Source organism: Nannobrachium achirus (assembly GCF_963921795.1).
Source record: "Nannobrachium achirus genome assembly, chromosome: 19".
Lineage (NCBI taxonomy): Eukaryota > Metazoa > Chordata > Actinopteri > Myctophiformes > Myctophidae > Nannobrachium > Nannobrachium achirus.
The window spans coordinates 61,315,909-61,339,372 of record NC_137826.1 but is presented as its reverse complement, the minus strand read 5'-3'; the positions used below and the strand labels follow the sequence as shown (position 1 = coordinate 61,339,372).

Below are 23,464 nucleotides of genomic sequence, written 5' to 3'. Positions count from 1 at the left end.
TATGTTATTGGCTGTGAAGCTGTCTAGGCTATGGGTTAATAAAACATTACCTTATTGGCTGTGATGCTGTCTAGGCTATGGGTTAATAACACACTACCTTATTGGCTGTGAAGCTGTCTAGGCTATGGGTTAATAAAACACTACCTTATTGGCTGTGATGCTATGGTTTAAAAAACACTACCTTATTGGCTGTGAAGCTGTCTAGGCTATGGGTTAATAAAACACTACCTTATTGGCTGTGAAGCTGTCTAGGCTATGGGTTAATAAAACAGTACCTTATTGGCTGTGAAGCCGTCTAGGCTATGGGTTTATAAAACACTACCTTATTGGCTGTGAAGCTGTCTAGGCTATGGGTTAATAAAACACTACCTTATTGGCTGTGAAGCTGTCTAGGCTATGGGTTAATAAAACAGTACCTTATTGGCTGTGAAGCCGTCTAGGCTATGGGTTAATAAAACACTACCTTATTGGCTGTGAAGCTGTCTAGGCTATGGGTTAATAAAACACTACCTTATTGGCTGTGATGCTGTCTAGGCTATGGGTTAATAAAACACTACCTTATTGGCTGTGAAGCTGTCTAGGCTATGGGTTAATAAAACACTACCTTATTGGCTGTGATGCTGTCTAGGCTATGGGTTAATAAAACACTACCTTATTGGCTATGGGTTTATAAAACACTACCTTATTGGCTGTGATGCTATGGGTTAATAAAACACTACCTTATTGGCTATGGGTTAATAAAACAGTACCTTATTGGCTGTGATGCTGTCTAGGCTATGGGTTAATAAAACACTACCTTATTGGCTGTGAAGCTGTCTAGGCTATGGGTTAATAAAACACTACCTTATTGGCTTTGAAGCTGTCTAGGCTATGGGTTAATAAAACACTACCTTATTGGCTGTGAAGCTGTCTAGGCTATGGGTTAATAAAACACTACCTTATTGGCTGTGAAGCTGTCTAGGCTATGGGTTAATAAAACACTACCTTATTGGCTGTGAAGCTGTCTAGGCTATGGGTTAATAAAACAGTACCTTATTGGCTGTGATGCTGTCTCCCAGGGCAACGGGACCCCCCAGCCGGCGGACCCCCACCGTCCTGACGGCAGGCTCCGCCCCCCTGCTGGGCGGGGCCAGCTGCAGGGAGGTCAGAGGTCGTGGTGAGGCCAGAGGAGGGAGGAGGGGGGAGGAGGAGGTCACGGGGTCAACGAAGAGAGAGGAGGAGAAACGAGTCTGGAGAAGACCTGAGAAGGAGAAGACATGAGGGTTAAAGCTGAGAAGACCTGAGAAGGAGAAGACATGAGGGTTAAAGCTGAGAAGACCTGAGAAGGAGAAGACGGGTTAAAGCTAGTGATGTGGAATCGGTACTCGCCCTAGTCAGAGAAACACAATGGCTATAATAGGCCTATTTCAGACAGATTTCAGCAAATAAAAGGGAATCCTGAACCAGTCTTTACAAAATCTTTAGAGGCATCTCACATCTAACAACTGAAATCTTTTAAAAATCATCAATAAGTCTTTGGAAAATCTTTTTCAAATCTTATAGTGTGAGGGTAGTCTTTTAGAAATCTTTACAAATCTGTCTGAAATCTTTTCAAAGTTGTTAGATGTAAGAGGGCCTTAAGGGGTCCCTGCTTCATCTCTCTCTAAGGGGTCCCTGCTTCATCTCTCTCTAAGGGGTCCCTGCTTCATCTCTCTCTGAGGGGTCCCTGCTTCATCTCTCTCTAAGGGGTCCCTGCTTCATCTCTCTCTCTAAAGATTTTGTAAAGACTGCAGGTTCAAGATTGCTGAAATCTGTCTGAAATAGGCCTATTATAGCCATTGTGTTCCTATTTCTCTGACATCTCTCTCTCTCTAAGGGGTCCCTGCTTCATCTCTCTAGACTCTCTCTCTCTAAGGGGTCCCTGCTTCATCTCTCTCTCTCTCTCTAAGGGGTCCCTGCTTCATCTCTCTCTCTCTCTCTAAGGGGTCCCTGCTTCATCTCTCTCTCTCTCTCTAAGGGGTCCCTGCTTCATCTCTCTCTCTCTAAGGGGTCCCTGCTTCATCTCTCTAGACTCTCTCTCTCTAAGGGGTCCCTGCTTCATCTCTCTCTCTCTAAGGGGTCCCTGCTTCATCTCTCTCTCTCTCTAAGGGGTCCCTGCTTCATCTCTCTAGACTCTCTCTAAGGGGTCCCTGCTTCATCTCTCTCTCTCTAAGGGGTCCCTGCTTCATCTCTCTCTCTCTAAGGGGTCCCTGCTTCATCTCTCTCTAAGGGGTCCCTTCTTCATCTCTCTCTCTCTAAGGGGTCCCTGCTTCATCTCTCTCTCTCTAAGGGGTCCCTGCTTCATCTCTCTCTAAGGGGTCCCTGCTTCATCTCTCTCTCTCTAAGGGGTCCCTGCTTCATCTCTCTCTCTCTAAGGGGTCCCTGCTTCATCTCTCTCTCTCTAAGGGGTCCCTTTTTCATCTCTCTCTCTCTAAGGGGTCCCTGCTTCATCTCTCTAGACTCTCTCTAAGGGGTCCCTGCTTCATCTCTCTCTCTCTAAGGGGTCCCTGCTTCATCTCTCTCTCTCTAAGGGGTCCCTGCTTCATCTCTCTAGACTCTCTCTCTCTAAGGGGTCCCTGCTTCATCTCTCTCTCTCTAAGGGGTCCCTGCTTCATCTCTCTCTCTCTAAGGGGTCCCTGCTTCATCTCTCTCTCTCTAAGGGGTCCCTGCTTCATCTCTCTCTCTCTAAGGGGTCCCTGCTTCATCTCTCTAGACTCTCTCTCTCTAAGGGGTCCCTGCTTCATCTCTCTCTCTCTAAGGGGTCCCTGCTTCATCTCTCTCTCTCTAAGGGGTCCCTGCTTCATCTCTCTCTCTCTAAGGGGTCCCTGCTTCATCTCTCTCTCTCTAAGGGGTCCCTTCTTCATCTCTCTCTCTCTAAGGGGTCCCTGCCTCATCTCTCTCTCTCTAAGGGGTCCCTGCTTCATCTCTCTCTCTCTAAGGGGTCCCTGCTTCATCTCTCTAGACTCTCTCTAAGGGGTCCCTGCTTCATCTCTCTAGACTCTCTCTAAGGGGTCCCTGCTTCATCTCTCTCTCTCTAAGGGGTCCCTGCTTCATCTCTCTCTCTCTAAGGGGTCCCTGCTTCATCTCTCTCTAAGGGGTCCCTTCTTCATCTCTCTCTCTCTAAGGGGTCCCTGCTTCATCTCTCTCTCTCTAAGGGGTCCCTGCTTCATCTCTCTCTCTAAGGGGTCCCTGCTTCAGGTACAGACCTGTGGTTCTGCTCCTAGTGGTGAGAAGTCGAGGAGAAGAGGAAGACTCCACCAGACTCTTCATCGTCACCGCTGTGTCCATGATGTCATCCTCCTCATCCTCAGCCAGGAGGCACGCCTTCATGATCTGAAAACCACACCCAGCGAGAAGTGAGAGGTGCCTTCTTGATCTGAAAACCACACCCAGCGAGAAGTGAGAGGTGCCTTCTTGATCTGAAAACCACACCCAGTGAGAAGTGAGAGGTGCCTTCTTGATCTGAAAACCACACCCAGTGAGAAGTGAGAGGTGCCTTCTTGATCTGAAAACCACACCCAGTGAGAAGTGAGAGGTGCCTTCTTGATCTGAAAACCACACCCAGCGAGAAGTGAGAGGTGCCTTCTTGATCTGAAAACCACACCCAGTGAGAAGTGAGAGGTGCCTTCTTGATCTGAAAACCACACCCAGTGAGAAGTGAGAGGTGCCTTCTTGATCTGAAAACCACACCCAGTGAGAAGTGAGAGGTGCCTTCTTGATCTGAAAACCACACCCAGTGAGAAGTGAGAGGTGCCTTCTTGATCTGAAAACCACACCCAGCGAGAAGTGAGAGGTGCCTTCTTGATCTGAAAACCACACCCAGCGAGAAGTGAGAGGTGCCTTCTTGATCTGAAAACCACACCCAGTGAGAAGTGAGAGGTGCCTTCTTGATCTGAAAACCACACCCAGCGAGAAGTGAGAGGTGCCTTCTTGATCTGAAAACCACACCCAGTGAGAAGTGAGAGGTGCCTTCTTGATCTGAAAACCACACCCAGCGAGAAGTGAGAGGTGCCTTCTTGATCTGAAAACCACACCCAGCGAGAAGTGAGAGGTGCCTTCTTGATCTGAAAACCACACCCAGTGAGAAGTGAGCCGTGCCTTCTTGATCTGAAAACCACACCCAGTGAGAAGTGAGCCATGCTATTTAGGAGTTCATTTTATCAAGCGTCCTGTGAGGCCATGTGACCCGTACAACACGCTTTGGACACCCGGACAGAGCCTGATGTAGGAGCTGCTGTTCTGATGTAGGATGTTTCAGCTGAGTTTAACTTTTAACTTGTTTATTTGTTCCTATTCGCTTGTATTGCTTCTCATTGCACTGTTTTTGCTTTGGCTGTACAACTGTCATTATTAAATGTGCTATATAAATAAAGTTTGATTTGATTTGATAAAAAGTATCTCACCAAAGTGATTACAACCCTCTCATTTCTGAACATATTTAATGATATCTCTGAAGAAATGACACTTTGTGAAGTAGTCAGTGTACAGCTTGGATATTGTATTGTCCCCTCAAAATAACTCGACAGCCATTCATGTCTAAACTGCTGGCAACAGGAGTGAGTAGTAGCCTAATAGCTAGGGGGTGTAACGATATAGTAACTGTACCAAAATATCGTTTTTAACTTAAAAAATCGAAGTATATCATTATCATTATTTTGTATCGTATCGAATCGGCAGTGCAAAGAATCGATTGTATCGATACTACCTACTTGTGCATTGTATGTAGCATTTTAAAGAAGAAAAAATGAAAAGGAGGGGTTGAATTACTTTTCCTTTCCATATAGCTACACTGGTCTATCGATAAATGTGTGTAATCTCTGGGTTCATGTCAATGTGCAGGTTTGTCAATATACAATGTCCATGTATTTGGCAAATAATCACAGTGTTTACGTATTTATATCCATAATAATACATGTTTCCCTTAAAAAACCTGCACTATCCACACCTTTCACACAGATTTAATTTATTTTCTAAATAGTTACTATATTGATTTTAAATCATTGAATCGAATCGTATCGTATCGCCATGAATGAACCAATATCGTCCATGTATCGTGATATGTATCGAATTGCTATTAAAATGTATCGTTACACTCCTACTAATAGCCTATGTGAAAATGTCCACGTTGGGCCCAAGTGTCAATATGTTGTGTGGCCAACATTACTGTACAGTGTACAGCTTTGCCTTAACAGGTTACAGCTTACAGTTCATGCATTTAGCAGACGCTTTTAATCCAAAGCGACTTACAATAAGCAGGTAAAACACATCACTATGACAAACAAGATAATCTGTCAGAACATCAATAACAATACAACAAATTCATAGGAATATCAATCTAGAAAAACAATAACATAGGCAGACCACGCACCTAATCAGTAAAATCCAGTAGGGTGTATACAGGGTGCAGTACCATATCTTACCTGCAGGGTATGGGGGCTGTGCCCCAGGCTAAAGCAGGGTGTAGTACCATCTCCTACCTGTAGGGTATGGGGGTTGTGTCCCAGACTAAAGGCCAGCTGGCTGTATAGAGGGTGTATATAGGGTGTATAAAGGGGTATAACAGGGTATATAAAGGGGTATAAAGGGGTATAACAGGGTATATAAAGGGGTATAAAGGGGTATAACAGGGTATATAAAGGGGTATAAAGGGGTATAACAGGGTATATAAAGGGGTATAAAGGGGTATAACAGGGTATATAAAGGGGTATAAAGGGGTATAACAGGGTGTATAAAGGGGTATAAAGGGGTATAACAGGGTATATAAAGGGGTATAAAGGGGTATAACAGGGCGTATAAAGGGGTATAAAGGGGTATAACAGGGTATATAAAGGGGTATAAAGGGGTATAAAGGGGTATAACAGGGCGTATAAAGGGGTATAAAGGGGTATAACAGGGTATATAAAGGGGTATAAAGGGGTATAACAGGGTGTATAAAGGGGTATAAAGGGGTATAACAGGGTATATAAAGGGGTATAAAGGGGTATAACAGGGTGTATAAAGGGGTATAAAGGGGTATAACAGGGTGTATAAAGGGGTATAAAGGGGTATAACAGGGTGTATAAAGGGGTATAAAGGGGTATAACAGGGTATATAAAGGGGTATAAAGGGGTATAACAGGGTGTATAAAGGGGTATAAAGGGGTATAACAGGGTGTATAAAGGGGTATAAAGGGGTATAACAGGGCGTATAAAGGGGTATAAAGGGGTATAACAGGGTGTATAAAGGGGTATAACAGGGTGTATAAAGGGGTATAAAGGGGTATAACAGGGTATAAAGGGGTATAACAGGGTATATAAAGGGGTATAAAGGGGTATAACAGGGTATATAAAGGGGTATAAAGGGGTATAACAGGGTGTATAAAGGGGTATAAAGGGGTATAACAGGGTATATAAAGGGGTATAAAGGGGTAGAACAGGGTGTATAAAGGGGTATAAAGGGGTATAACAGGGTATATAAAGGGGTATAAAGGGGTATAACAGGGTATATAAAGGGGTATAAAGTAGAGCCCGACCGATACCATTTTTTCCGACCGATACCGATATCCGATGTTGGAGAGTGCTAGAGCACCGATACCGATACGATACCGATGTTTTGTAAAAAAAAAAAATTATTCATTTAAGATCATTTAATTGACAGCTCGCCCCTCGGATAAATGGTCAGATTATTGCTTTTTTTGTGCTTTTCATGTCAAACTTTAAGTTTGGTCGCAGTTATCAATTTCTATTGCTTGTTGGATAATAATACTCTTTTAATTTGGGGGTTCTGCTGTGTTTTGTCTCGTTTATGAATTAATATGTGTCTTTTATCCAAACGTAAATGCATTGCCAAGCAATTAAACAACACAAGTTCTATAGTCTATAGTCAGACATCTATATTTCTCTGTGGATTTTCACATAGGCCTACACACCTTCCTCCACCGCAACATGAAAAATCAGAGCTAGACAGTGCATGTGGTGAGTGAACGACACACGAGAGGCAGCAGCTCCAGTAGTGTTGGCTTGCATCTTGGACTATTATACTGCACTCTGCTGGATAATTCTGGTATTGCCCACACATAGGCCTATATAACTCAGGGTTTCATGCTCTATCCGCAGACACGTTACAGACAATTAACTCAGTTACTGCCAATTAAATATGCCTTCTTTGGGTTCTCCCTGCCATAAATCTCCATAGACTTCCATGTAATTTATAGTGCACAGATCATGCACGCCCATGCACAGAGCATGCACCATGTTTGTGCAGGCTGTTCACAGCTTTCAAACAAAAAAATCAGATTGGAAATCCGTTCAGGCATTCTTGAGAAAATAGCCATTATGTTTTACGTTTCATGTTATGTAAGCAAAGATGGCTGCCCTGTATGAAAGATGGGGTTGTATGGGGGGTGGAACATGCAAAATCGCGATTGAAATCATGTTTACTAGATTTAATGGGGTAAAAAAAAAAATATATATAAAAAAATATATATATCGGTATCGGTGGAATAATTCACCGATACCGATACCGATACCTCCAAAACGACCGATATATCGAATTGACCGATATATCGGTCGGGCTCTAGTATAAAGGGGTATAACAGGGTATATAAAGGGGTATAACAGGGTATATACAGGGTGTAATACCAGCTCCTACCTGTAGGGTGTGAGGGTTGTGCCCCAGACTAAAGGCCATCTGCCTGTATAGAGGGTATATAGTGTATATAGGGTGTATAGAGGGTGTATAACAGGGTATATAAAGGGGTATAACAGGGTATATACAGGGTGTAATACCAGTAGTTACCTGCAGGGTGTGAGGGTTGTGCCCCAGACTAAAGGCCATCTGACTGTATAGAGGGTATATAGTGTATATAGGGTGTATAGAGGGTATATAGTGTATATAGGGTGTATAGAGGGTGTATAACAGGGTATATAAAGGGTATAACAGGGTATATACAGGGTGTAGTACCAGTTCCTACCTGTAGGGTGTGAGGGTTGTGTCCCAGACTAAAGGCCATCTGACTCGACGCAGAGTGTTGCTCGTGGGTTTCTGTAGGAATCGAACCGGAGACCTTGTCGTCCTCTGACTCCTCCCCCTCCAGCGCTGGACTTCCCAGAATGCTCTCTGGCTGCGTTGCCACGGTGATGTCTGCCATGTCACTGTCTAGCTCCGCCCCCACGCCGCCGGACACTTCCTACACACGCACGCACGCACACGCACACACACACACACACACACACACACACACACACACACACAGGGTCTGAGTGACGGACCTTTCTGATGAAAAGTTTACTTTGGAGGAGACTAAGAGTTACCCTTACAACAGCCAGCGTTCTACTGATGGAAAGACTCCATTACCCATGATGCAGTGTTCTATTAAAGACTACATTACCCATGATGCAGTGTTCTATTAACGACTCCATTACCCATGATGCAGTGTTCTATTAAAGACTCCATTACCCATGATGCAGTGTTCTATTAACGACTCCATTACCCATGATGCAGTGTTCTATTAAAGACTACATTACCCATGATGCAGTGTTCTATTAACGACTCCATTACCCATGATGCAGTGTTCTATTAAAGACTACATTACCCATGATGCAGTGTTCTATTAACGACTACATTACCCATGATGCAGTGTTCTATTAACGACTCCATTACCCATGATGCAGTGTTCTATTAAAGACTACATTACCCATGATGCAGTGTTCTATTAAAGACTACATTACCCATGATGTAGTGTTCTATTAACTCTCCCCACGCTTTGAACGATAACGCTCGCCCCATTTTTTACAGAACGTCGATGCCAATACGGCGCTCGTTCGGTTCGTTCGTCTGATGACTGTAAGCTGATGAGGGGTCGCGCGGCCGTTTACTGTAAACACATTTTCCGCTGTGATGGTGTAAAAAATCCATTATGCGTTAGATCAACGGAGAACAATTCACTTCCTTGTTGATTTCCTCTGGCCCGGAGGCTCTGTAGCCAGTGACTGCTCTGAATGTACGGCAACACATAGCAGGACAATTCACATTAATTCTCGCATGACGCCGCCCTCTGCTGCCTGGCAGACCAAAGTGCACTATTGCACAACCAAAAAAAATAAAAAAAATAAAATAAATGTCTGTCTGTCTATCTACTATAACGTCGCAAAGGTAAGCCGCTTTTTGATGGCGCCAGACCCAATAAATAAATAAATAATCTGGCAGTAGGAGAGTTAAAGACTACATTACCCATGATGCAGTGTTCTATTAACGACTCCATTACCCATGATGCAGTGTTCTATTAAAGACTACATTACCCATGATGCAGTGTTCTATTAAAGACTCCATTACCCATGATGCAGTGTTCTATTAATGACTCCATTACCCATGATGCAGTGTTCTATTAAAGACTACATTACCCATGATGCAGTGTTCTATTAAAGACTGCATTACCCATGATGCAGTGTTCTATTAAAGACTACATTACCCATGATGCAGTGTTCTATTAAAGACTACATTACCCATGATGCAGTGTTCTATTAAAGACTCCATTACCCATAATGCATTGTGTAATAATAAACAGACCTTTGGCGCCACCTGCTGCTGCTGCAGGAAGTGCAGCTTGGAGGGAGGAAGTGATGTCATGGTCTTCAGTTTCTTGGGGTCCGTTTTGGGTGGGACTTCCTGTTCCTCGTCAGACTCCTGAAGCCCATATTTGGAGAAGTGACTGACCTGGACGGACACACAGACACATATATGTCCTTATATGGAGAAGTGACTGACCTGGACGGACACACAGACACACATATGTCCTTATATGGAGAAGTGACTGACCTGGACGGACACACAGACACACATATGTCCTTATATGGAGAAGTGACTGACCTGGACGGACACACAGACACACATATGTCCTTATATGGAGAAGTGACTGACCTGGACGGACACACAGACACACATATGTCCTTATATGGAGAAGTGACTGACCTGGACGGACACACAGACACACATATGTCCTTATATGGAGAAGTGACTGACCTGGACGGACACACAGACACACATATGTCCTTATATGGAGAAGTGACTGACCTGGACGGACACACAGACACACATATGTCCTTATATGGAGAAGTGACTGACCTGGACGGACACACAGACACACATATGTCCTTATATGGAGAAGTGACTGACCTGGACGGACACACAGACACACATATGTCCTTATATGGAGAAGTGACTGACCTGGACGGACACACAGACACACAGACAGACATCTTATAGAGGATACTTCCACTTCTTCCACTGGGATGTTATTGTTTTCTCACAGTGTGACCCTTCGGTTGGTCTGGTGTGAGCTGTTGGTACTGACTACATCCTGAAGGACATGTAAACCAACCTCAAACACAGCTGTTGGTACTGACTACATCCTGAAGGACATGTAAACCAACCTCAAACACAGCTGTTGGTACTGACTACATCCTGAAGGACATGTAAACCAACCTCAAACACCCAGGACTGGTGTGAGCTGTTGGTACTGACTACATCCTGAAGGACATGTAAACCAACCTCAAACACCCAGGACTGGTGTGAGCTGTTGGTACTGACTACATCCTGAAGGACATGTAAACCAACCTCAAACACAGCTGTTGGTACTGACTACATCCTGAAGGACATGTAAACCAACCTCAAACACCCAGGACTGGTGTGAGCTGTTGGTACTGACTACATCCTGAAGGACATGTAAACCAACCTCAAACACAGCTGTTGGTACTGACTACATCCTGAAGGACATGTAAACCAACCTCAAACACAGCTGTTGGTACTGACTACATCCTGAAGGACATGTAAACCAACCTCAAACACCCAGGACTGGTGTGAGCTGTTGGTACTGACTACATCCTGAAGGACATGTAAACCAACCTCAAACACCCAGGACTGGTGTGAGCTGTTGGTACTGACTACATCCTGAAGGACATGTAAACCAACCTCAAACACAGCTGTTGGTACTGACTACATCCTGAAGGACATGTAAACCAACCTCAAACACCCAGGACTGGTGTGAGCTGTTGGTACTGACTACATCCTGAAGGACATGTAAACCAACCTCAAACACCCAGGACTGGTGTGAGCTGTTGGTACTGACGACATCCTGAAGGACATGTAAACCAACCTCAAACACCCAGGACCAGACCCTTCGGTTGGTCTGGTGTGAGCTGTTGGTACTGACTACATCCTGAAGGACATGTAAACCAACCTCAAACACAGCTGTTGGTACTGACTACATCCTGAAGGACATGTAAACCAACCTCAAACACAGCTGTTGGTACTGACTACATCCTGAAGGACATGTAAACCAACCTCAAACACCCAGGACTGGTGTGAGCTGTTGGTACTGACTACATCCTGAAGGACATGTAAACCAACCTCAAACACCCAGGACTGGTGTGAGCTGTTGGTACTGACTACATCCTGAAGGACATGTAAACCAACCTCAAACACAGCTGTTGGTACTGACTACATCCTGAAGGACATGTAAACCAACCTCAAACACCCAGGACTGGTGTGAGCTGTTGGTACTGACTACATCCTGAAGGACATGTAAACCAACCTCAAACACCCAGGTCTGGTGTGAGCTGTTGGTACTGACTACATCCTGAAGGACATGTAAACCAACCTCAAACACCCAGGTCTGGTGTGAGCTGTTGGTACTGACTACATCCTGAAGGACATGTAAACCAACCTCAAACACCCAGGACCAGACCCTTCGGTTGGTCTGGTGTGAGCTGTTGGTACTGACTACATCCTGAAGGACATGTAAACCAACCTCAAACACCCAGGACCAGACCCTTCGGTTGGTCTGGTGTGAGCTGTTGGTACTGACTACATCCTGAAGGACATGTAAACCAACCTCAAACACAGCTGTTGGTACTGACTACATCCTGAAGGACATGTAAACCAACCTCAAACACCCAGGACCCAGTCTCCGGTCGGTACTCCAGGAATCGAGCTCCCTGCTTACGACAGGCGGCCTCCAGTCTGGCCTGGTAGTCCATGTTGGCCAGACGCTCTGGAGAGCGGATATCACTGCACAGGGTCTTATCTACGGGCCACACGCCGTCCAGGGTCACCTCAGCTCGCCTGGAGAGAGAAACACGTTATCTACATGTTATCTACACTGTATAGAGAGAGACATGTTATCACTGTATAGAGACAGAGACATGTTATCTACACTGTATAGAGACAGAGACATGTTATCTACACTGTATAGAGACAGAGACATGTTATCTACACTGTATAGAGACAGAGACATGTTATCTACACTGTATAGAGACAGAGACATGTTATCTACACTGTATAGAGACAGAGACATGTTATCTACACTGTATAGAGACAGAGACATGTTATCTACACTGTATAGAGACAGAGACATGTTATCTACACTGTATAGAGACAGAGACATGTTATCTACACTGTATAGAGACAGAGACATGTTATCTACACTGTATAGAGAGAGAGATGCTCTGGAGAGCGGATGTCACTGCAGAGGGTCTTATCTACAGGCCACACGCCGTCTAGGGTGACCTCTGCACGTTTGGAGAGAGAAACACATTATCTACACCGTCTAGATTCACCTCCACACGTCTAGAGCTACAGAGAGATATTATCTACACCGTCTAGATTCACCTCCGCACGTCTAGAGCTACAGAGAGATATTATCTACACCGTCTAGATTCACCTCCACACGTCTAGAGCTACAGAGAGATATTATCTACACCGTCTAGATTCACCTCCACACGTCTAGAGCTACAGAGAGATATTATCTACACCGTCTAGATTCACCTCCACACGTCTAGAGCTACAGAGAGATATTATCTACACCGTCTAGATTCACCTCCACACGTCTAGAGCTACAGAGAGATATTATCTACACCGTCTAGATTCACCTCCGCACGTCTAGAGCTACAGAGAGATATTATCTAGCGGTCAAACCCTGTCTGGACAGAAAGGAACGCCTGGTGTTCCTAAATGTAACCTCTATAAACTAACTACACAATTAAACCTAAACTAAATGTAACCTCAGTAAACTAACTACACAATTAAACCTAAACTAAATGTAACCTCTGCAACTAACTACACAATTAAACCTAAACTAAATGTAACCTCAGTAAACTAACTACACAATTAAACCTAAACTAAATGTAACCTCTGCAACTAACTACACAATTAAACCTAAACTAAATGTAACCTCTATAAACTAAATACACAATTAAACCTAAACTAAATGTAACCTCTGCAACTAACTACACAATTAAACCTAAACTAAATGTAACCTCAGTAAACTAACTACACAATTAAACCTAAACTAAATGTAACCTCTGCAACTAACTACACAATTAAACCTAAACTAAATGTAACCTCTATAAACTAACTACACAATTAAACCTAAACTAAATGTAACCTCTATAAACTAACTACACAGTTAAACCTAAACTAACTACACAATTAAACCTAAACTAAATGTAACCTCAGTAAACTAACTACACAATTAAACCTAAACTAACTACACAATTAAACCTAAACTAAATGTAACCTCTATAAACTAACTACACAGTTAAATCTAAACTAAATGTAACCTCAGTAAACTAACTACACAATTAAACCTAAACTAACTACACAATTAAACCTAAACTAACTACACAATTAAACCTAAACTAAATGTAACCTCTATAAACTAACTACACAATTAAACCTAAACTAAATGTAACCTCTATAAACTAGCTACACAATTAAACCTAAACTAAATGTAACCTCTGCAACTAACTACACAATTAAACCTAAACTAAATGTAACCTCTATAAACTAACTACACAATTAAACCTAAACTAAATGTAACCTCTATAAACTAACTACACAATTAAACCTAAACTAAATGTAACCTCAGTAAACTAGCTACACAATTAAACCTAAACTAAATGTAACCTCTGCAACTAACTACACAATTAAACCTAAACTTATTCCCAATCTTGATGCAAACAAGTTAGACCAAGGCACTCTTGAGGGACAGTTAAAAAGCCTTTATTTTAGGGCTAATGCATGGCAAGAATACAAAATTCACCTACGCGTTGCGGCACAAAATGCCTTCTTCAGGGTTCCCAATAGTATCCTCAGTACAACTATGTATAACCCTAAACCTATTATTGATCTTAACCTCAGCTAAACTATGCTTAAACCTAAACGTAATACTATGTCTAACCCTAAATTTATTCCTAACCTTATCCTCAGTAAAACTAGGTCTAACTATAAACCTATTCTTGATCTTAACCTCAGTAAAACTATGCTTAAACCTAAACTTAAAACTAGGTCTAACCCTAAACCTATTCTTGATCTCAACCTCAGTAAAACTATGTCTAACCCTAAACTTATTTCAAACTTTATCCTTAGTAAAACAAAGATCCAGTTCATCTACATGGCTGTGGTCTCAACTGTTAGGTTTAAATCAGTTGTTCTCAAACTCTAAAATGTCCAGGTCTCCCCTTAACTCTGACAGCATACAAATGAAACCAAATGGACCTGTGTATACTATTAGAGTTACATTACATGTAAGGGTCAATTTAGACCTCCTAAAAGGACCCCAGAGAGTCCCTGAACCCCACGTTGAGGACCACTGGTCTAAATGGTCTGTTACTCCTTTTTCTTTTAGGTATCAACATGTGAGGTTTACGTATTGACCAAGACAGCTTGAAATGAGCTATTGGTGTATGTGTCAATATGGGAAGCCATAACCAGTCACACAACTGTTCATTGTTCAAATTACAATGTCAATGTTGATTCTGCTACAGGGCCCTTCAGCACATATAACCAGCTGCCATTGTATTTTCCATCCATGCATTACTCATATTACATTATTATTACACATTATTTGTACTTGTTTTTATCATTTTTCACCCTATACTTTTACATTACTAATATTACAGCACTACTCTCTCTAAAACATCTGTAGAGTTTACATAGTTTAAAATATATTCATAAGAATTTGCCTATCAATTGATGACACCTTGATGGACAATTTCTCTATTCACTATTTATGTCTCCAATGAGGTTTTCCATTGGCTGAGGTCTGAGTGAGACCTCAGTAATGCTGTGAGTGATCACAGCATTACAATTTGGTGAGAGAAATGTGATGTTTTACACTGCATTTGTGAATTTCCAGGGGTTAGCTTACATTTGATGGGTCAAGAGTAGCCACAATCATTGTAGTTTTTTTGTCCACAACTGGTCCAATGTGGGCATGCATTTTAGGCAGATATTTCCCCTGGACCCCCCTGGGGTTCAAGTGGATTGTTTAACAGACACACTATGCATGCATCCTAACCCTAACCCTGTAACCGGTGTGGTTATTTCAATAAAACCTACCTAACCCTTCTATGCGTACTGCATGGATATGATATGCATGCATCCTAACCCTAACCCTGTAACCGGTGTGGTTATTTCAATAAAACCTACCTAACCCTTCTATGCGTACTAACCCTAACCCTGTAACCGGTGTGGTTATTTCAATAAAACCTACCTAACCCTTCTATGCGTACTAACCCTAACCCTGTAACCGGTGTGGTTATTTCAATAAAACCTACCTAACCCTTCTATGCGTACTAACCCTAACCCTGTAACCGGTGTGGTTATTTCAATAAAACCTACCTAACCCTTCTATGCGTACTAACCCTAACCCTGTAATAAAACCTACCTAACCCTTCTATGCGTACTAACCCTAACCCTGTAACCTACCTAACCCTAACCCTAACCCTGTAACCGGTGTGGTTATTTCAATAAAACATACCTAACCCTTCTTCTATGCGTACTAACCCTAACCCTGTAACCTACCCTGCATGGATATGATATTCATTATGGCAGGCAGTGGAGCTAAAGCAGAAAAAACGATATAATGCAATTGATTTGACTATCGTGAGTAATATCGATATGGAGGTATTCAACAGCCTTAGTGTGTTCTCACCTGTTCAGCCCCTCCCCCTGGGGGGGTTTAGGGTTTAGGGTTCAGGGTTTAGGGTTTAGGGTTCAGGGTTTAGTGTGTTCTCACCTGTTCAGCCCCTCCCCCTGGGGGGGTTTGGTGGTGTCGTCAGGATAAACGATGACTTCTTTGCGTCGGAAGTGGACGATGTCGTCCAGGTTCAGACCAATCACGTTCAGCGTTCCAGGGAAGTACACCGATCCATACCCTGCCACAGCCAATCACAGGCCGTCATGCTCCAAAAACCGACCAATCACCACCAGATCACATCTAACGTGTACGCTTATGTTGAGTGGGTTAAACGTAAACATAAAGTCCTTCCTATAGAAATGTTTTATTTTAACCCATTCAGAATGGGTACACATTATTGTGTATTATTATTTTATGCTTTAACTATTGAAAACTAGCAGATATACAAGCTCACAGCGCGGCACCGAGTGCCACACTGGGAGCTTGTAGATCTGCTATTTTTGAAAAATCGTGAAAATTAGAATCTTGACCCGACTCTATAAGTGTCTTTTGAATCCTTCATGTTTCTATGTCAGCAATCTGGCCAGCCATCATCAAAGAAAAGGTCCTTTTCACTCAACTGGAGCTCAGTTAGTCTGTTCTTGAGAGACTACCATGGTCAGTGGTTCTCAAACCTTTTCATGTGAAGGACCCCCAACATGATATGTATTTGGCCACAGACCCCCCATCTTAAAATATTTAGTTCCAGGGACCCCCCAGAAGCAAAATCTGAGTTACAAACGTTCGCTTTGAAAATACATATATTCAAAGATTTCACACATTTTCACGACTTTTTCAAAAATAGTGCTCGCAGCGCGGCACTCGGTGCCGCGCTGTGAGCTTGTATATCTGCTATTTTTCACTGGTTAAAGCATTCAATAAGTTTAGGCCTAAATTATAGTTTTTATATACATGTTTTATTGTACTGTAAAGCAGATTCTTTACCTTTTCGTCCCACAGTAAAGTTTTCCACCAAACACTGTCCGTTCTCGTCCAGCAGTTCTGCCAGATCCTCCACCGAGGGAATGGTGTAGTATCCAGCACGACTGAGCACGATACCTGCACACACACACACACACACACACACACACACACACACACACACACACACACACACACACACACACACACACACACACACACACACACACACACACACACACACACACACACACACACACACACACACACACGATGACAACACTTGCAGTCTCAAGTAGAGTTCTCAACAGCCCTGAAACAACCCTGACCCTAACTGGACCCTAACATGTTAAAATGACTGAATACTAAACTTGAATTCAGTCCATTATATCGCCCCTTTAATAATACCAATTTGTATGTGTTTGCATGCATGCATGGTACTAATAGTTAATAACATGTACATTAGTATAATAGAACTAATAGTTAATAACATGTACAGTAGTATAATAGAACTAATAGTTAATAACATGTACAGTAGTATAATAGAACTAATAGTTAATAACATGTACAGTAGTATAATAGAACTAATAGTTAATAACATGTACATTAGTATAATAGAACTAATAGTTAATAACATGTACAGTAGTATAATATAACTAATAGTTAATAACATGTACAGTAGTATAATAGAACTAATAGTTAATAACATGTACAGTAGTATAATAGAACTAATAGTTAATAACATGTACAGTAGTATAATAGAACTAATAGTTAATAACATGTACAGTAGTATAATAGAACTAATAGTTAATAACATGTACAGTAGTATAATAGAACTAATAGTTAATAACAGACCAGCAGGATGAGGATCTTGCTGGTTCTCCTGCATCTCCTCGTTGTCCTCCTGGTCCTCCTCTGTTGCTCCTGCTGCCGAGTCACTGCTCCTCTGTAGAGAACAACACGTTAACAACACGTTAACATGTTAGCAACATGTTAACAACATGATGTTAACATGATAATCATGTTAACAAACATCATGTGTTAACATGATGTTAACATGATGTTAACATGATGTTAACATCATGTTAACAACATGTTAACAACATGATGTTAACATCATGTTAACAATCATGTTAACATCACATGATGTTAACATCATGTTGTTAACATGTTGTTAACATGATGTTAACATGATGTTAACATCATGTTAACAATCATGTTAACATCACATGATGTTAACATGATGTTAACATGATGTTAACATCATGTTAACATCATGTTAACAACATGTTAACAACATGATGTTAACATCATGTTAACAATCATGTTAACATCACATGATGTTAACATCACATGATGTTAACATGATGTTAACATGATGTTAACATCATGTTAACATCATGTTAACAACATGTTAACAACATCATGTTAACATCATGTTAACAATCATGTTAACATCACATGATGTTAACATCTCCTCACTCCTCATTAAAGCACTTGTCACTTCCCGCATCGACTACTGTAACTCCCTTCTCTCTGGCCTCCCCTCCACACATTACTCCATAAACTACAAATCATACAGAATTCAGCTGCACAGATCATCCCCCATACCAAACTATCCGCCCACATAACCCTCATCCTCATCCAACTCCACTGGCTCCCCATGCACTACCGTAGTACCGTACCGCACCTAACTAACCCTACCCTAACCCATGCACTACCGTATTGACTACAAAAACCTCCTCCTCACCTACAAAGCCCTCCATAACGTCGCCCCCACCTACCTCTCCAACCTTCTCCATGGTTATGTCCCCTCCCGTTCCCTGCGTTTCTCCTCAGCTGGGCTCCTAGACTGGCCCCCTGACAGTACTCACATCAGCACCACGGGGTGCCAGGGCTTTTAGCTGCACTGCACCCAGACTCTGGAACTCCTTACCCCCTCACATCCGACAGTCTGACTCCATAACAACTTTAAAATCCCAACTCAAAACTCACCTGTTCAAACTGACTCACTTTACTATACCCAGTTACCCACATGATCCCACATCATCATCATACCAGGACGTTATGCAGGAACGCCTACTGAGTGGCAAAAAACTACTTTCTGGTCTTGACAGCCCAAATATCCAAACAGAAAAGTCCTTTCTGACTGCATTACATTACGCTAAACTCACTTTGTCACTGGATTTACCCTTCATTTATGCATGTGTTGTGCAGACCCTCTATTTGGGCCGGGCTAACAGGCTTGTACAATTCACAACGTGGGCCATAAGCAATTCACTCACCCTAAATCCCTTGTGTGTGTGTGTGTGTGTGCGCGCGTGCATAAGGATAACCTCATGCATGTTGAAGTCAGTGATGGTGTCCTGCAGGTAATAAGGTAATAAGGTACCTTATGCATGTTGAAGTCAGTGATGGTGTCTTGCAGGTAATAAGGTAATAAGGTACCTTATGCATGTTGAAGTCAGTGATGGTGTCTTGCAGTTAATAAGGTAATAAGGTAACCTTATGCATGTTGAAGTCAGTGATGGTGTCTTGCAGTTAATAAGGTAATAAGGTAACCTTATGCATGTTGAAGTCAGTGATGGTGTCTTGCAGTTAACTCATTGACTGCCAAGGCCCGAGTTTCCCGAGTTATTACAGTAGTCCCAGGCTGCCACAGCCCGAGTTTCCCGAGTTGGAAGCCATTTTGAACATTTTTTTATTTTTTGTTCAAAAGTTTTTTTTATAAAAAAAAATCTAAAAATGCCTCAAATGTATTAGGCATGATCGCAATTGCGAAATTGCATGTTTAGCCCCATAACAAACTCATCTTTCAAAATGTCAAAAATGGCTGTTTTGTCTGACTTTGAAGGCTTGTATCTCATGAATGCATGAACCAAGCGGATTTTTTTGTTTGAAAGCTGTTAAAAGGTACTACACATATGGTGCATGATCTAGGCATGGGCGTGCACGATCCGTGCACTAAAAATTGATCCGTGCACTAGAAATTTAGGAACGTGGCATCCTGGTACTTGGCGGCCACCTTGAAAAGGGCATTCAATGAGTTAATAAGGTAATAAGGTAACCTTATGCATGTTGAAGTCAGTGATGGTGTCCTGCAGGTAATAAGGTAATAAGGTACCTTATGCATGTTGAAGTCAGTGATGGTGTCTTGCAGTTAATAAGGTACCTTATGCATGTTGAAGTCAGTGATGGTGTCCTGCAGGTAATAAGGTACCTTATGCAGGTAATAAGGTAATAAGGTAATAAGTAACCTTATGCATGTTGAAGTCAGTGATAGTGTCTTGCAGGTAATAAGTTAATAAGGTACCTTATGCATGTTGAAGTCAGTGATGGTGTCTTGCAGGTAATAAGGTACCTTATGCAGGTAATAAGGTAATAAGGTACCTTATGCATGTTGAAGTCAGTGACGGTGTCCTGCAGGTAATAAGGTAATAAGGTACCTTATGCATGTTGAAGTCAGTGATGGTGTCTTGCAGGTAATAAGGTAATAAGGTACCTTATGCATGTTGAAGTCAGTGACGGTGTCCTGCAGGTAATAAGGTAATAAGGTACCTTATGCATGTTGAAGTCAGTGACGGTGTCCTGCAGGTAATAAGGTAATAAGGTACCTTATGCATGTTGAAGTCAGTGATGGTGTCTTGCAGTTAATAAGGTACCTTATGCATGTTGAAGTCAGTGATGGTGTCCTGCAGGTAATAAGGTACCTTATGCAGGTAATAAGGTAATAAGGTAATAAGTAACCTTATGCATGTTGAAGTCAGTGATAGTGTCTTGCAGGTAATAAGGTAATAAGGTACCTTATGCATGTTGAAGTCAGTGATGGTGTCTTGCAGGTCGCTGCTCCTCCCGTGAGGAACAGGCTTGGCGATGGGGTTGACGTAGAACTGAGTGACCTCTGGGTCTTCCTCCACCCCCGCTACACCCTCCTCATCCTCCTCCTGAGGGCTGCACACACACACACACACACACACACACACACACACAAGTATATACCACAAGAAAACGCTGTTTACACATCTATCCGTTCTGTCCATTCTTTTCAGTACCCTGGGTGACGCTAAATTCCACCATAGTTACACTCATACAACCATTCTAACAAAATGAGCAAATACCTACTTTCGCGTCAGGCGCTCCACACACACGCTCCGTGCATGAAGTCAGTGACGGTATTTTGAGTTGTTTTATAACATAAATAGCCTATTCTCGTCAACCTACATCAGTGGCCTGGTTGCCTAATTAATGATTCTCGTCAATCTATGTCTGTGGCATTTAAAGAGATAAAGAGGTCGATTAGGCACAGGGTTAAACACTACATTACCCATGATGCACTGGGGGAGGATTAAAGAGATAAAGAGGTCGATTAGGCAGAATTGTGTTCCAGCCCTGCAGTTGAGATTCCACCAAGCACCAAAAACAGAAAACCAAATCTAAATTCTAGTTTGCTTCTTTGTGCAACTAAGTTATTATTTGACCATGTTCAACCCGACGTTAGTCGTCGCTATCGTTGTAAAGACTGGATGAAGACCTGTGTGTATGTGTGTGTGTGTGGCATCTAAAACATTGTCCACCATCTATAAGAAATCATTAGCGTTAGTTAGTTATCGTCTCTGTTGTGTTTACAGCCTATATCCATATGTTGAAGAAAGGGGCGGGATTTCTTTCAAAGCTAGATATGAAAATGTGGTGCTAAATGGAAAGGCAGCTATAGATGGATGTGCAAGTGTGTGTGTGTGTGTGTGTGTGTGTGTGTGTGTGTGTGTGTGTGTGTGTGTGTGTGTGTGTGTGTGTGTGTGTGCATGTCTACCTGGCGTGTCCGTTGCTAGGGTAGTCAGTGGGCGTGGCCAGGTCATCAGACTCGATGTTGATTGGTTCGCTGTAGAAGCTGCTGCTGCTGACGTTCTTTAAGACCAGCTTCTTTATGGACTTCCTGTGACACACAACAACATCACATCAGATCTACAAGCTCACAACATCTGGTAACCAGCAGATCTACAAGCTCACAACATCTGGTAACCACCATTAACCAGTAAGACTCCCTAATCGGGAGATAAGCGACCGTAGGTGGCTTATCTCCACAAATAGGGCAAAAATGTGTTTTTCCAAAATCTTCCTGATCCATGTTGATGACATGAGTGTAGACATGCTGTGTAGTGATTTTCGTGATTTTAGGGCAAAATCTGTAAGAGTGTCCAAAAATGTGTTTTTAAAAATCGGCCTGAAGGTGGCGCTATATGGGACAGATTCATGGTGATGGGATGAGTGTAGACATACTGTGTAGCGATTTGCGTGATTTTAGGGCAAAAATTGTAGGAGCAGTGTCCAAAAATGTGTTTTGAAAATGGGCCTGAAGGTGGCGCTAGAAGAGGGCCATGTGAGAAATGAGGGGTGGGGTGTCCGCGTTGCCTTGGCGGACGAATAGGTACCGGCCCCGGCTCTCCCGGACCCTCCTAGCCCGAGTTACGGCATTTTATGTGAGCTGCAGTGGAGGGGGTCCTCCACTGGGGGCGCCACCACTTTTGCATCCGTTCTGGAGCACCAGGAGTCGGTGGTCCCCGGGAATTCCCCGTGAGCAGCCCCGTTGGGGTGGTCATTTGGTCATTTTTGCACATGGTCATTTTTTACATCTGGGGGTCCCCCAGGGACCTGGGAGTCCCTGGGGAGCCAAGGAGCGTGTGTGCAAAATTTGGCATGGATCGGGGCAACGGTTGCGGAGATATGAGCAGGGCAATAGTGTGACGTGTGAGGTGTGACAGACAGACGGACAGACTGACTCACTCACAGTTTGTGGAGGTTTTGATATTAAGTGCGACCTACGGTCGTAATTAACTATTGAAAAATAGCAGATCTACAAGCTCACCACGTCTGGTAACCAACATTAATTAACTAGTGAAAAATAGCAGATTTACAAGCTAAATCTGCATTTTTTGAAGAAAATGTACGAGATTCAATTATGGTTCTCAAACATTTTCACATCAAGGACCCCCAAAATAACAGGCATTTGGCCCACGGACCAAATGCCTGTAGATCTAGTTAAAGGTTAAGGGTTAACCTGGGCACCCAGTGAGCTTGTAGATCTAGTTAAAGGTCTTAGTGAGCTTGTAGATCTAGTTAAAGGTTAAGGGTTAACCTGGGCACCCAGTGAGCTTGTAGATCTAGTTAAAGGTCTTAGTGAGCTTGTAGATCTAGTTAAAGGTTAAGGGTTAACCTGGGCACCTAGTGAGCTTGTAGATCTAGTTAAAGGTCTTAGTGAGCTTGTAGATCTAGTTAAAGGTTAAGGGTTAACCTGGGCACCCAGTGAGCTTGTAGATCTAGTTAAAGGTCTTAAAGGGCTTGTAGATCTAGTTAAAGGTCTTAGTGAGCTTGTAGATCTAGTTAAAGGTCTTAGTGAGCTTGTAGATCTAGTTAAAGGTCTTAGTGAGCTTGTAGATCTAGTTAAAGGTTAAAGGTCACCTGGGCACGAAGGCTCCGTTGGTGATTGACGGCTCGTCGTCGTCCAATCCGTCGAAGAGCTGCGTCTTGGAGGCG

General features: G+C 42.7%; 1 protein-coding gene across 3 annotated transcripts in view; it reads right to left on the bottom strand.

Moving 5' to 3' along the window:
- The window catches only part of nup98 (nucleoporin 98 and 96 precursor), an 84,639-nt gene that overhangs the window by 19,584 nt on the left and 41,591 nt on the right, over positions 1–23,464 (bottom strand). For all 3 annotated transcript variants that reach the window (XM_080748867.1, XM_080748866.1, XM_080748868.1), the window contains exons 14-24: positions 23,390–23,464; positions 21,744–21,866; positions 20,737–20,884; positions 17,789–17,879; positions 16,958–17,071; positions 16,073–16,211; positions 11,940–12,117; positions 9,565–9,711; positions 7,970–8,185; positions 3,225–3,351; positions 1,032–1,240 (exon numbers count right to left, since the gene is read on the bottom strand). The exon at positions 23,390–23,464 is cut by the window's right edge and continues 116 nt beyond it. In XM_080748867.1, coding sequence (XP_080604993.1) covers positions 1,032–1,240; positions 3,225–3,351; positions 7,970–8,185; positions 9,565–9,711; positions 11,940–12,117; positions 16,073–16,211; positions 16,958–17,071; positions 17,789–17,879; positions 20,737–20,884; positions 21,744–21,866; positions 23,390–23,464 — 1,567 coding nt within the window. The remainder of the gene's footprint in view (positions 1–1,031; positions 1,241–3,224; positions 3,352–7,969; positions 8,186–9,564; positions 9,712–11,939; positions 12,118–16,072; positions 16,212–16,957; positions 17,072–17,788; positions 17,880–20,736; positions 20,885–21,743; positions 21,867–23,389) is intronic.